This window comes from Caretta caretta, chromosome 3, assembly GCF_965140235.1.
Source record: "Caretta caretta isolate rCarCar2 chromosome 3, rCarCar1.hap1, whole genome shotgun sequence".
NCBI classification, from domain to species: Eukaryota; Metazoa; Chordata; order Testudines; family Cheloniidae; genus Caretta; species Caretta caretta.
The window spans coordinates 157,503,985-157,518,136 of NC_134208.1; the positions used below are offsets into that span (position 1 = coordinate 157,503,985).

Sequence of the window (14,152 nt, forward strand, 5' to 3'; positions counted from 1 at the left end):
ATGTCAGGCAGCCGGGAACTGCTAATGATTAATGGATTTATTAAATGAATCCCAGAGTCAGAAATCTATTCCAAAAAGGTTCCTGCACAGCCTACTATCAACTGATGCTCAGTTACAACAGAAAACAAATGCACAAGATCACTGGTGACATCTTCCTTAGAGGATCCAGGGCAAAATTACGATCAATTATTTACTCCCAAATGCATTTTGCTACTGAAGAGCTAAATCAAACAATTCCTTTAGTAAATGAGACACAAGATGGAAAAATACCAAGCTTCTGGCCGGGAGCACTGTAGAGACAGCACACTCAGCCCTGGAAAATCAGCATCTAGTCCTGCTCCACAGAACTCCCTCCACACAGCATCCTTGGACTCAGCAGGGAGCAATGCCACACCTTCCTCACCAGAGGGGAGAATGCCACAATGCAGGGAGGGAGGGATGGGACCAGGAGGGAGGCAGCCTGGACTCCCCTGGCTCGGCCACTGATTCACTGTGGCAAATCAACACATGGCTATCGTTTTCAAAGGGGCTTAATTATCAAGTGACAAATCTGCGGGGCCTCAGTTTCTCCACCTCTAAAATAGGCATTATACTAAACTACATCAGAAGGGTGTTGTGTGAATGAAGGCCAGATCCTCAAAGGTGTAAATCTGCCTAGCTCCTAGATCCACTGAAGTCAATGGAGCTTCATCAGTTTATACCAATCGAGGCTCTGGCTCTTAATTCATTAATGTTTGCAAAGGGCTTTGAGAGCATTGTATGGAAGGAGCCATGGAAGTGCAAATAAGTAACCAGTACTCATGGGGAAAGGTCTTGGAGAGACAGGATCCTTTCAGTGTATTTGGTGCACATCAAGAAACACAGCCTTGTTTTGGATAAACCCATTTTCCAAATAATCAAGCTTTGATTAGCAAGATTGGACTCAACGATGATAGGATATAATTGACAGGAGCTGCACTGTTTTCACAGTCATAAATGCACATAAGCAGGATTTTGAATTACTGCCTATTCTATATTTTGTGATCTGTTAATGGACGTCCCATGGCCATGCACACATTTAGGCTTTGCACACACTACCACTTTTGTCGGTAAAACGTTTGTCAGTCAGGGGCGTGAAAAAACACACTTCTGACCGACACAAGTTTCACCTACAAAAGTGCTGGTGTGGACAGCACTGTGTCGGCAGGAGAGGCTCTCTTGCCAACAGAGCTAACGCTGCTCATTGGGGGTGGTTTAATTACGGTGGCAGGAGAGCTCTCTCCTGCGGGCAAAGAGTGGCTACATGGGAAAACTTACAGCAGCACAGTTGTAACAGTAGAGCTGTGCCCCTGTCACGGTCCATAGTGTACAGATTGCCTTAAGGGACAGAGTAATTTCCAACATTTTTGTGGTAATCTAAACTTTAAAGGAACACTGCCAACTTAATCGTATTTTTGTCTCTACCTACTTTAGTTACAAGTAACACCTAAGATCACTATGACTGCCAGAGACTGGAAATCAGTTTTTTCTATTTTTGTCTGTTTGCTTCCTGCAGTTGTTACTATTTTGTGGATCGTCAGTTTCACTGTTCTTCTGCAGAGTTAGTCCTAGAGCTGGACAAAAAATGGATTTTTCATCCCATAGGAAAATTTGACTTTTTGAAACGATTTTTCACCTTGAATCAGAGCGGAAAGTCGAAATGTCAGAAACTGTAGTGGAACAAGAAATTCTGAAAAGTTCCTAATTAGAAAATGTTGTTTCCTTTTGATCAAAAATGTTAATTTGATTTGTTGAAATTATCATTTTTCATTCAAAGTACCATGACATTGCAAATGGCGTTTCATTTTGAAACGTTGACTCGAAGCAACATTTTTCATTCTGATTTTCCCAATTGGAAAAATTTGAAAATGGCGTCAAAATGCACTGAAACTTCCAGTTTTGACTAGACCGCATTTTCTGAGAGAATTTGTTACGCAACATGTTTCAGCCAGCTCTAGTTAAGCCTTTCCCCTGGTGTTTGTCCGCTTCACAGCAGCGGACAAAAGAAAAAGATTTTTAAAACCAGGATAATGTGACCGTTATACTATAAAAACTGTCACAGAAATTCCGTGGTAACACCTGGAATCTGACTTGCCATTGTCTATTTAACAGTACAGAAAAGCAGGCTTTTTGCTTGTATTAGAGATGCAGAAAGGTAGGTTAAATGCATATACCACAGCAGGCCTCATTTGCACATGCAAATTAGGTAATTCTGCAGCAATATAGCCACTTTTGGTCACTTATGTGACTAATTACCCACTTTGCATGTGTAACCCCCACACACTTAGGCTATGTCTAGGGTGACCAGACAGTAAGTGTGACAAATCAGGACGGGGGTGGGAGGTAATAGACTCCTATATAAGACAAAGCCCCAAATATCAGGACTGTTCCGATAACATCGGGACATCTGGTCACCCTAGCTATGTCTACACGACAAGCTAGAGGTGGGATTCCCCTGCTCTTGTACACACACTCGCACTAGCTGGCATAAATCGCAGTGTAGCCATGGCAGCATGGGTCGTGGCAGGTTGGCTGTGCCTCCCCTGTTGCGACCCGTGCTACTTCAGCTACACTTGTACCTACGCTTGTGTGAGCCTGAGGAGAGCTAGCATGAGTATGGTACACAAGCAGGGGAATCCCACCGGGCGGGCTGGTGCATTGATGCAACAGCGCCCCCTTTGGCCACGTAGAGTGTTGAACCAGAGTTCACACAGTCTGGCCAGGATATGTGGTTTTCTCTTTATTCTTGGTGGGGTCAGCTGGTCCTGGTATCCAGGGGTGGAATTTCCCTCAGTTCTTAAGTCTCTGAGGGGTTAGTAGGGGAACCCAGGACTGCCCACTCCACGGAGTTGCAGCTCAGCACCCTTAAGCCAAATATGCAGAATTGGGCCTACACAACTCTTCCTGCTGCACCATGAGCTCCTTCCTATCTTCCCTGGTTTTCGTAGGTTTTTCAGCCTCTTGGTCCAGTTGTCCTTTCTCAGGAGACTCTGTAAGGCTCCTTAGCAGCTTGCTGGCAGGAGTTTCCTTCTCCAGACTGCTTGCTCCTCTGACAGCAGCCCTGCCCCTCTGCCTCCCAGCTCTTATTCTCACAGCTGCTGTGAGGCAGCCAATCAGCCTCGGCCAGCAGTACTTGCCTTAACCCCTTGGCTGCAGGGCCAGCATGGGGTATATACTCCCCATGACACACCCCTAGCTCACAGTGTAGACATAGCCCTAGTGAGAGTTACACATGTACAGTTATTGCATTTGTGTGCACAAAGTAAGTGTACAGTTACATACTATCCATTTTTACAGCTCCCATCACTGGAGTATCTGAGCACCTCACAGACCTTAAAGAACTTATTTTCATAGCACTTCTGTGGAGTAGGAAAGTGTATTATACCTGTTTAACAGAGGGGGAACTAAGGCTCAAAGAGATTAAATGACTTGCCCAAGGTCACAGAGGAAGCCTGTGGCAAAGACAGGATTTAAACCCAGATCTTCTGAGTCCAAAGACCTCAGCAGAAGACCACCCTTCCTATTCTAATGTGTCTGAGAATCTGGAGCAGAGAACACATGCTGACTGATGTTGCAGATTTCTTCTCTCAGTGAGATTTTGAAAAATAAATGAGGTCACGCTCATTAAGCTCTTGCTAGTTTAATGGGCAATTTAATATTGAATGAATGCAGACTATGAAGTTATAAATACCATCGCAATTCAGTAAATAGGTCACAAAGATGAGGGGAAATTATAGTTCTCATTTTCTTCCTCTGATCTCTGCATTTGAATTGCAAGTGAAAAGCAGAGAGGTCGGGGTGACCTGAGCTGCTGATGAGGAGTGCTCAGTGCAGCTCAGGAAAGGCGGGTTAGGCCAAAGGTGGTCTTAGGCCATCTTTGCATTCACTTGACTCTGGGGCTGTCTGGTTGCAGGGCTAGTCGCCTGGTGGCTGCGGCAATTGACAGGGGCTGCCAATGGCCCCAAGTGATTTTGATTGATTGATTTATTGGCAACGGGGGATGATCAGGGGTTCCTCATCACACCCCCACCCCCTTTTCCCAACCACTGGGACGGGAAGTGGTAGAAGCTCAGTGCCACACAGAGATTGTCCTGCAGGGGGCAATCTTCCAGAGGCCAACTATGCGGGCAAAGCTGTCCCCATAAACTGGAGGCTCAGGGCCCCTGACAGATCAGCTTTAAGACCCCCAGGTGAACTCCTATGTGTAGCTCAGCTTTCTTTTCATCTGTATTAGAGGGGCAGGCCTAAAACAGTTACCTGTGCCACTGCTGCCACACCTTTGCTGCTGATACAGGGACTTAAGCTCAGGATGGGGAACTCCTGATCTTCAGACTTCTGGGACTCCAGACACCTCTGTCTCTGCCGGATCATTCCAGACTGATACAATGATTCCTCAGGAATCCTGGGGAAATAACCCAAGATGATGTTACCTGCTGCTGTAGACATGCCCGGCATTCAGAGAAAGGGGGGGCTGTTCACCTAGTTGGATGGGTTCGTTTCTGAAACAAAGAACTGCAAGGCCCATCACAGTGATGAGTCGCTATGTGTATTGTAGAGGATGGCTATTTACACTGCAGAACAGGTATCTCATGATGGACTGAGAGCCTTCCTACGTGGCATCACTCCAGGAGATAGGCTAAGAGCATGGCATTTGGCAAATACAGCAGACAGAAATAAATTGGGTGCCCGTTAAAGGTCTGTCTTTGACTCACAAGTGTGAGGGAACCTCAAATTCAGCTGCCCACCAGTCTTTCACTCTCAGTGCAAACCCTCTTTGTATGAAGAAAGCTCTATACAGTAAGAGCTCATCTACACGTGATATGCTACAGCTGCACCGCTTTTGGGCTTCAGTGTAGACGCTACCTACGCTGATGGGAGGGGTTCTCTCACTGGCGTAGGTAATCCACCACCCCGAAAGGCGGTAGCTAAGTCAACAGAATTCTTCCATCAACCTACTGCATTCTACACCAGGGATTAAGTCGGCTTATCTACGTCACTCTGGGATGTAGAGTTTTCACATCCCTGAGCAACATAGCTGGGTCAACCTAACTTTTTAGTGTAGACCAGGCCTAACTCTCAGTCTTTTTCTCTCTCTGACTCCACATTCAATCACTCCCAGCGGGTCCCTGGATGCATCTCCAGAATCCTTTGCACCATTTCCCAAGATGGCTGATGGTAGCCACTGAGGGAATTGCTGCAATGGCTTCTGGTGCCTGTGGGGGAGCCAGTTGAAAGTAGCGAAGAAAACACATGTTAGCAGAAAACCTGAGACACAGAGCGAGATGGGCTCTGGCTCAGCAGCCCTCAGGCATCTGCTGTTGCCTCCGGCAGAGAACAACTTCCTGAAAAAGGTTCTCAGTGATGATTTCTGAGTTCTCCCCTCTCCCACAGAACCTGAAAGCACCGGTGGAAACGGAGGTCCGTGATGTATCGGTCACATCCCAATCAGCTGGCACTAAATCTTTATGAAGAAGCATATAACCAAGAATTGTCCAATACCTAAGTTCTGGATAAACATTTTCCAGGTACCACTTGAAGGTCTGGCATTTCAAGCTCTTCCTCAGTTCCAGTCTGCTCTGGATGCTATGGGGGAAAAACATGATGTAGTTATAATAATTGCAGTGAACACACAGATGTTACATATGGAGGCAAATCAGAGTCACGAAGATCAGATCCAAGTCACAAGGGAGGAAGAAAAGGTTTGTATATGTACCAAGCCAATAACATGCTGGCCTGGGAGTCAAGAGATCTGGTGTCTATTCCCTACTCTGGCACTAATATGCCGTATGACCTTGGGCAAGTCATTTCACCTCTCTATACCTTGGTTTCCCTGTCTGTAATATGGGACTAATGATACTTCTCCACCTTTGTACAGTGCTTTGAGATTGAAGGAAGAACAGGCTGATATAAGAAGAAAATATTTAATATATGCTATTTAATGTACTAAATAAATATTAAATTAATAGAGGAATTTTACATGAAATGAATATATATTATATGCTAATAAAATAATAATTAATGTCCTAATTCAGCAAAGCACTTAAATATGTGCTTAAATCCCTTTGAAGTCAGTGGGATTTAAGCACATGCTTAAGCACCTCTTGATGTCCAGGAGGCAGGCAGGCACAAGCCTGCCCGCATCTGAATGCTCCTCCCCCAGCCTAAGGGAAGAGCTACTGGACCCAGGATTCAAATGAGGACAGGCAACAACCGTTTTTTCCCCCCTTCTTACTGGTACTTTGATGAATCAAGGCCAAATTTACCAGATGGGGGAGCATACTGTACAGAGTAGCTGTTTCCTGGTGCCAATCCACTACCCGGGTAGGCCATGCCCTCTTTTAACCGTCAAGCTGAGCAAGTGTCAAGCGAGCACATGTGGGCTGTTAGTAACTATGAAGCAGTAGGAAGCATCCCACACAGTTTGCTTGCCCCTTCTCAGAACCCTGTGTCTCTGCAGTCCTGTTTGCCTAGTGTGACAGAGCTTTTCCTTCCCTCCATGCCAGTAGCAGAGAAGAGGATGTGGCTGACTGTAAACAGGTCAGGCTGCACAGTATTTTAATAATCTAGATTCTCTGAAAATTGAAAAGCAGGAGAGACTCTGCTCCAGCAATTCACCTTTGGACTGAGACCCTGCATGCTCATTCTGAGCTTGAAAGGAGAATCTCTGTGAAAGCAAGGAGAATGTGAAACTAGGGGATTAGAATGCAAGGCTGGCTGTGAATACAGACCTTTTTTTAATAAGAAGGATATCTGACTAGCCACGATTATAAGGGACAGAATCATAAATGTCCTGGTGGAGTATAAAGCAGTAATTCAGCTTCCATAAAGCCATGTCTGCCAAGACGGGGTCCAGAACATGCCGATTATTTTTCTTCCCTGCTGGTTTCACTTCTAAACTACAACGTTAAAGCCCATCTCTAGGACTAGAGCTACTTGAAGTCAAGAGCAGGAATCTGGCTGGGAGCGCTCGGGGGGAGGGGTGGATTCCCCAGCAAGAATTCAGTCCTCTCCTTGGCATAACCTAACAGCTTCTAAATAGGCTGTCAATTAAAAAGTGATTAAAAAAATGAATTGTGCACTGTTAAACAATAATAGAATACCATTTATTTAAATAGTTTTGGATGTTTTTCTACATTTTCAAATATATTGATTTCAATTACAACATAGAATACAAAGTGTATGGTGCTCACTTTATATTTATTTTTGATTACAAATATTTGCACTGTAAAAAACAAAAGAAATAGTATTTTTCAATTCACCTAATACAAGTACTGTAGTGAAATCTCTTTATCATGAAAGTGGAACTTACAAATGTAGAATTATGTACAAAAAACCCTGCATTCAAAAACAAAACAATGTAAAACTTTAGAGCCTACAAGTCCAATCAGTCCTACTTCGTGTTCAGCCAATTGTTCAAACAAGTTTGTTTACATTTGCAGGAGATAATATTGCCCGCTTCTTGTTTACAATGTTACTTGAAAGTGAGAACAGGTGTTTGCATGGCATTGTTGTAACCTGCGTCGCAAGATATTTACGTGCCAGATACGCAAAAGATTCATATGTCCCTTCATGCTTCAACCACCATTCCAGGGTACATGCGTCCATGGTGATGACGGGTTCTGCTTGATAATGATCCAAAGCAGTGCGGACTGATTCATGTTCATTTTCATTATCTGAGTCAGATGCCACCAGCAGAAGGTTGATTTTCTTTTTTGGTGGTTTGGGTTCTGTAGTTTCTGTATCAGAGTGTTTCTCTTTTAAGACTTCTGAAAACATGCTCCACACCTTGTCCAAATCAGATTTGGGAAGGCACTTCAGATTCTTAAACCTTGGTTCCAGTGCTGTAGCTATCTTTAGAAATCTTACATTGATACCTTTTTGGCATTTTGTCAAAACTGCAGTGAAAGTGTTCTTAAAACAAACATGTGCTGGGTCATCATCCAAGACTGCTATAACATGAAATATATGGCAGAATGCAGGTAAAACAGAGTAGGAGACATACAATTTCCCCCAAGGCAAATTAGTCACTAAGTAATTAACACATTACTTTTTGAACAAGCATCATCAGCATGGAAGCATGTCCTCTGGAATAGTGGCTGAACCATGAAGAGGCACACGAATGTTTAGCACATCTGACACATAAATACCTTGCAATGCCAGCTACAAAAGTGCCATGAGAACACCTGTTCCCACTTTCAGGTGACATTGTAAATAAGAAGTGGGCAGCAGTATCTGCTGTAAATATAACCAAACTTGTTTCTCTTAGCGATTGGCTGAACAAGAAGTAGGACTGAGTGGACTTGTAGACTCTAAAGTTTTACATGGTTTTGTTTTTGAGTGCAGTTATGTAACCAAAAAAAAAAAAATCTACATTTGTAAGTTGCACTTTCACAATAAAGAGATTGTACTACAGTACTTGTATGAAGTCCTTGAGTGGTCCATTTAAAGATCTGGGGCAAAAAAAATGGGGATTGGTCCTGCTTTGAGCAGGGGGTTGGACTAGATGACCTCCTGAGGTCCCTTCCAACCCTGATATTCTATGATAATACACATGTTCAATTCAATTCTAGGAAGTGCCTTGAAAAATACTATTTCTTTTATCATTTTACAGTGCAAATATTTGTAATAAAAATAATATAAAGTGAGCACTGTATACTTTGTATTCTGTGTTGTAATTGAAATCAATATATTTAAAAATGTAGAAAAACATCCAAGAATATTTAATAAATTACAATTTTATTTTACTGTTTAACAGTGTGATTAAAACTGAGCTTAAATCGCAATTAATTTTTTTTTAGTTAATCGCGTGAGTTAACTGCGATTAATCGACAGCCCTACTTCTAAACAAACTGGATATATGCTTGGGAGCTGGGACTGTATCTCCTTAAATGTAGCATCTGCCTATTATTAGCACTTAATTAACTGTTACCACAGAAACTACATGGTGACGTCTCCACGGCTGCATACAATGCCCCTGTATCATCACCTTGAACTTTTCATTGCATCAGGCACACTGGGCACCTTTGCACTTCCACTGGCCGCCAGAACCACCACTTACTCTCCATAAGGTCTCCCTTGTGCTGCAGGCCGGGCAGCATAGTAGTATTGTTTGAACTCATCCATCCACACTTCGGCTGTGCGCTTGGTATTTCTAGAGGGGCAACACAAATGGTGGAGGTGAAAATCTATGAAGCGTATAAAGGGACTTCCAACATTCTATCAAGGGAGCCCACTAACTCTGTGACTATACCGGTCTCTCCACCCCATCACCAACATATTTGGGGTGCTACTTTGGCTCCACCCAGGCCACACTTGCCTTAATTCCTGGTTACCATGGAGGTTCCACTTCTTCCCTGTTCCTGCAATTGCTGTACACAATCTAGGCAACAGCTTAGAGGAGAAGTTCCTCATCTTGGCTGGTGTAATAAGATAACTGGATGCTTTGCAGCTGTTGTGCTTGGAAGCACAGCTAATTCTCCTCATGGTAACATTCCCGACAGGCCTGCTTGGGGCTTGGTCTCACAGCTTGGTGGGGGTCTCTAAAAGGCTGTATACAATTCGGCTGTTTTGCTTCTTGGGGTTTTAGTCAAATATTTCCTTCATTTCAGGCCATGTGCATTTGCCCTCTTTGCCTCATTTGAATAAACTCAAAGTGAAGCTCAGTAGAAACCATTAACGCCCCCAGCTTCAATGTGAGACCAGAAAATGGCTCAGGTGTTCTCCATGTCAGCTCGGAGGTGTGCAGAAGGCTTGCAGACTTTCAGAAATCTTGTAATGACCCTGAGCGGAGTTTAGAGCCAATAACAAACCCCTGAACCAGGTGAGTTTGATGAAGCTTCAAATTTACTTGCAAATATTTCTTGCTGCTCTATGTCTATTCTCTCACTTCTCTGTGTTTCAGGAATACTCCCTCTGCAAGTAATGGCCTCAGGATTTAATGGTCCAGACTATCACTGTAAAAACCACCGGATTGTAAACTCCTCAGGGCAGGGACTGACTTTAGATTTATGTCCTGTTTAGCACCAAACTCACTTCGGGCAATTAGCAAGCAACAATCATCATGTGAATTGTGCATGATTCTGGAACCTGAGCAGTCTTTCACTGACACTGGTACAGAAAGGAGTGGCAAAGAGGCTGCATGGAAGGAATTAATCCCTGGAAAAAAACCTAGACACGTGAATTTTTTTTGTAATATCTTTGTAGTGGGTTTCTTTTGGGAGCCCTGAAGGGAGACAGGAGTATTGGGCTACCAGAGTCCACACTCCAATCAAATTCACATCTTGGAATACTAGAGGTTAGGGCTACAAGGCAACACAGGCCTCATCAGGTCCCAGCCCTCGATGCCTTGCTATAGCCTACATACACAATTCCCCAGAACAGTTTTCCAATCCACTTTTGAATGGCTCTATTGACAATACACCAGCTACCAAATGCACTGGGTTTATGTCTGCTTTGGGCTGGGAGACTGCTGAAATGCTGACACGTCCCATCTTTCCCCCTTCATCCGTTACCGATGTGGGCTGTGCTCTCCCAGCAACACCCAATTCCTTTTCACATAGGAACAAATCATTTAGCAGTACATGAAGGCAGCCAGAGCGCAATACCTACTTTATGTAGGTGTTGGCATTTCCCTCTGGAAAGACATAGGGGTGTTTCTTCCGGAACACATGTCCAACCCGGCTGCAGGGGATAATTTCCAGGCTCCCTCCGCACATCCACACACGGAAGGAGATTTCTGCAAGAGAATCAGCTTCAATCTTTTATCTCCTGACTCCTGGAGCAGGGTGGATCCTGGTTTTCTTTCTCACTTCACCCGCTGCCACACCAAAGCCAGGTAAATCCATTATTGGAGGGGCTTTCCTAGGCTCAGCTTTCTTAAAAGTGCATTTCAAAGCTACTTAGTCTCTGTTTGAAGTTAGCCCACTTGAAACCAGCCTATAGCGCAGCGGGTAATAGCACAATGGGAACAGCAAGACATGCAGCACAGCTTACATCACGGATGCAGCTTGCTGTTTGTTCCTCTTGTAATTACTTCTGCGCTGCATAACTCAGAGCCCCGTCCCTCCACGCGGGCTCACCAAGAAAGGGTCTGAATTCGGTTTATTAATGATTGCAACGTGCCTTTAGAAGGCCCACGTTTTTATGAATCAGGGCCTGATCCTGCAAAGCACTGAGCTGATCATAAAAGGTCCTGAGCACCCTTCAGCTCCTACTGGAATCAATGGGAGCTGAGGGTGTTTGACACATCCCAGGAAGTGCTCAGCATCTTGTAAGATGGGGCCCTTGGTGCCTATGCTGCATGCACATGTACAACAAGGTCACTCAAACATACATTTGCCTGCGCAGCTCTCTGCAGGATCAACCTGGAAAACAACGCCGCTGGTGTCAGGGAATTTAGTCCAAATTGCCCACAGCCAGTTTCTGAACATCTGGGTGGGCCTTTTTGGAAGCTTTTATATCCCCTGTGGATCAAGGATTCAATACTGGAGAACTGGGTGAAATTCTATGGCTGTGTTATGCAGGAGGTGAGACTAGATGATCTAATGATCCCTTCTGGCCTTAAAATCTATGCATCATCACCTTTCGACAGAATAGGGATTCGCACACCCGTTGGGAAACAGAGAGAAAATACGAAGAGACTAGTTTCACAGTTTCTTGTATTCTGGATAATGATGGTGATTTTTGAAATTGCAGTGTAATATTTAGCACTCATCAAGCTTTACAAACATTGACTCGCTCCTCCCCTGGAAGACAGGAAAGTACTGTTTGCCCCATTTTACTGTTGAATCACAGAAATTGGGCATGAAAGACACGCATTAGATCATCCAGTCCATTGCCCTGCCCATGCAGGATTGTTCCTTACACTTCATTTTCCAGTGTTAGCACACTGATGCTGCTCAGTTGCTACTTCAATACAAATAACCACCAATAACAATGGGGGAGATTTTTAAGGCACAGGTGGTGATTATTTGCCTAACTCCCATAGAGTCAGTGGGAGTTCAGCACCTATCAGCCATTTGTACCTTTGAAATGTCCCCCAACTGGCCTAGTTTTAAAAGTCCTAAGAGACGGCTCTTCCACCTCTTTGCTTAGGAGACTGTTCCTCAGCTTAATACATCTCACTGTCAGGAGGTCTGACCTGACATTCAGCTTTCTTAATTCCACCCCATTACTCTTAGTTACACCTCATGCATCACTGTAATGATTCTTTGCTCGCCCTGTGAACACCCTGCAAATATATGTGGAGTGTTATGTCCCCACCTTTGGCGTGGAGTGATCAAGCTCTCAGAACAATCTTTGGCGCTTAACATTTTCCCTAGTAATTTCTGCTGCTCTCCTCAGAATGCTCAGTTTGTTAATACCTGATGGGGGTAAACTGAGGCACAGAGGTTAGGTGACTTCTCCAAGGCCACACAGAAAGTCAGTGACAGAGCCAGCACCAGATCTCGAGATGTCCCTGGGTCTCAGATCATTAGACAAGGCTTTCCCTCTTTCTCTCTCTTTGAGGGTTGAGTTCCCTGAAAGGAGGGACTCCTCCTGTATGCCCTCTCCCTTGGCACTGGGATGATTACTGTGCAATTTTTGTTTTAATTCATGGAAGCGTATCTGTCAGTCAGGTTTTGTAAAAGGTATTTTTTAATATATAAAACCCAAATTTGGGGGAGGGGGAGGGGAATTGGGTGAGTATCCCTTTAAGCATGGTGATAATAGTATCAGGTAGCGCAAAACAGCCAGTCATAATCATAGCACTCATGTGACAGCAACGAGCCGCATATGCACTGCTTTGGGGGGTGTTCAGACACAGCTGTTCCCAGCCCTCACCACACACTGCGGCGTCTCTCTGGGAAAACACAGGAGAAACCAAGCTAGCTGCAAAGCCTTCTTGACTTTGGGATGCTTGACATCTGGATCCAAATTTCACGGCTTGAGCCCCGCTCTAACGACAAGGCCCCAGCAGGAGGTGCTGCCAGAGGTCGGGAGAGGAAGCACAGCAAGGAGAACAGATGCGAGTCCCTCCTTTCAGAGGTCCCCTCCCTGCTGCCACTCCCCCCCCCCCCTTTTCCCTTTTGCTGCAGCATTTATTGCGTAGAAGGCACCAGCAAGAAGGGGAACCTCACAATTCCCCCAAGGGCGGGTATTAATGGGCCAATAAAACATGCCCTTGTGCCGTGTCTTAGTGCTATATTGGGAGCCACCTTAATCGCAACAGAAAGGAAATGAGATTAGCGAGGGGTTTGGAGGCTCTGAGTTGTTACATTCAGCTCTCTTCACAGCCGGGTGCTGTTCTTCATCAGTCCCTGTGTCCCGTGCTGTATGGTCCCTGAGTATCGCTGCCGTCAAAAGGGGGCACTGATGAATGCACAGTTAGCCCAAGCAGGTGGGAACAGACTTGTGGATGCTGCACCATTCATCCCTCTTCCTCCCCCTTTCTGTTTAGCCCGCTAGGGACTATGGCTCTCTGAAGGGTTTAGAGAGAAGGGGGGCTGTATATTTCAACCCCCTGCTTGCTTGTGTCTTCAGTCACAATGAAGAGGAAGGATGATGTGATTTCAATGCACTGGAAATCAGCCTGAAAGCACAGTACTCAAGCTGCAGGAGACGCTCTGTAAGTGAAGCGGCAACTTCCAAACATCTAGCAGCCTTGCAGACATCGGGTCTAATCCTAGCAGGGGCAATTCAAAGCCTTAATTTCTTCCCAGCTTACTGGGTATGGAAATAATACTTGACCCTATCTATATCTCCTTCCCTCCAAGGATCTGAGTGTGCTACTGTAGTAAGTAATCCTCACAACCCCCCCAGAGGGAGGTGGTTTTATGCTCATTTAGCAGATGGTAAAACTTAGGCCCTGCAAGGTTAAAGCATGGGTCCAAGTCACACTGAGCCAGGAATAGAAGCCAGACGCTCTGGTGCCTAGACCTGGCCCTTACCCACAAACCATTTCTGGAGTTTAAAGCCAATCCCTAGTGCATTGTTATTTTTGCCTCTGTCACTGCTAAAATCCATCCATGTTCTGTTAAACACATTTCAGGAAGCTGGTGTGTAACAGAAAGTATCAGACTCTAAAGTATCCCCAGCTTGGCCATGCAGGGCTCTGTCCTGTCAGGGGAACACTCTTCTGCTTGTACCACGACTC

At 44.9% G+C, this 14,152-nt stretch overlaps 1 protein-coding gene across 1 annotated transcript in view; it reads right to left on the minus strand.

Annotated features, from left to right (window-relative positions):
* The window catches only part of GALNT14 (polypeptide N-acetylgalactosaminyltransferase 14), a 191,075-nt gene that overhangs the window by 14,560 nt on the left and 162,363 nt on the right, over positions 1-14,152 (minus strand). The window contains exons 10-13 of the mRNA XM_048843389.2: positions 10,627-10,753; positions 9,077-9,169; positions 5,518-5,601; positions 4,276-4,420 (exon numbers count right to left, since the gene is read on the minus strand). Coding sequence (XP_048699346.1) covers positions 4,276-4,420; positions 5,518-5,601; positions 9,077-9,169; positions 10,627-10,753 — 449 coding nt within the window. The remainder of the gene's footprint in view (positions 1-4,275; positions 4,421-5,517; positions 5,602-9,076; positions 9,170-10,626; positions 10,754-14,152) is intronic.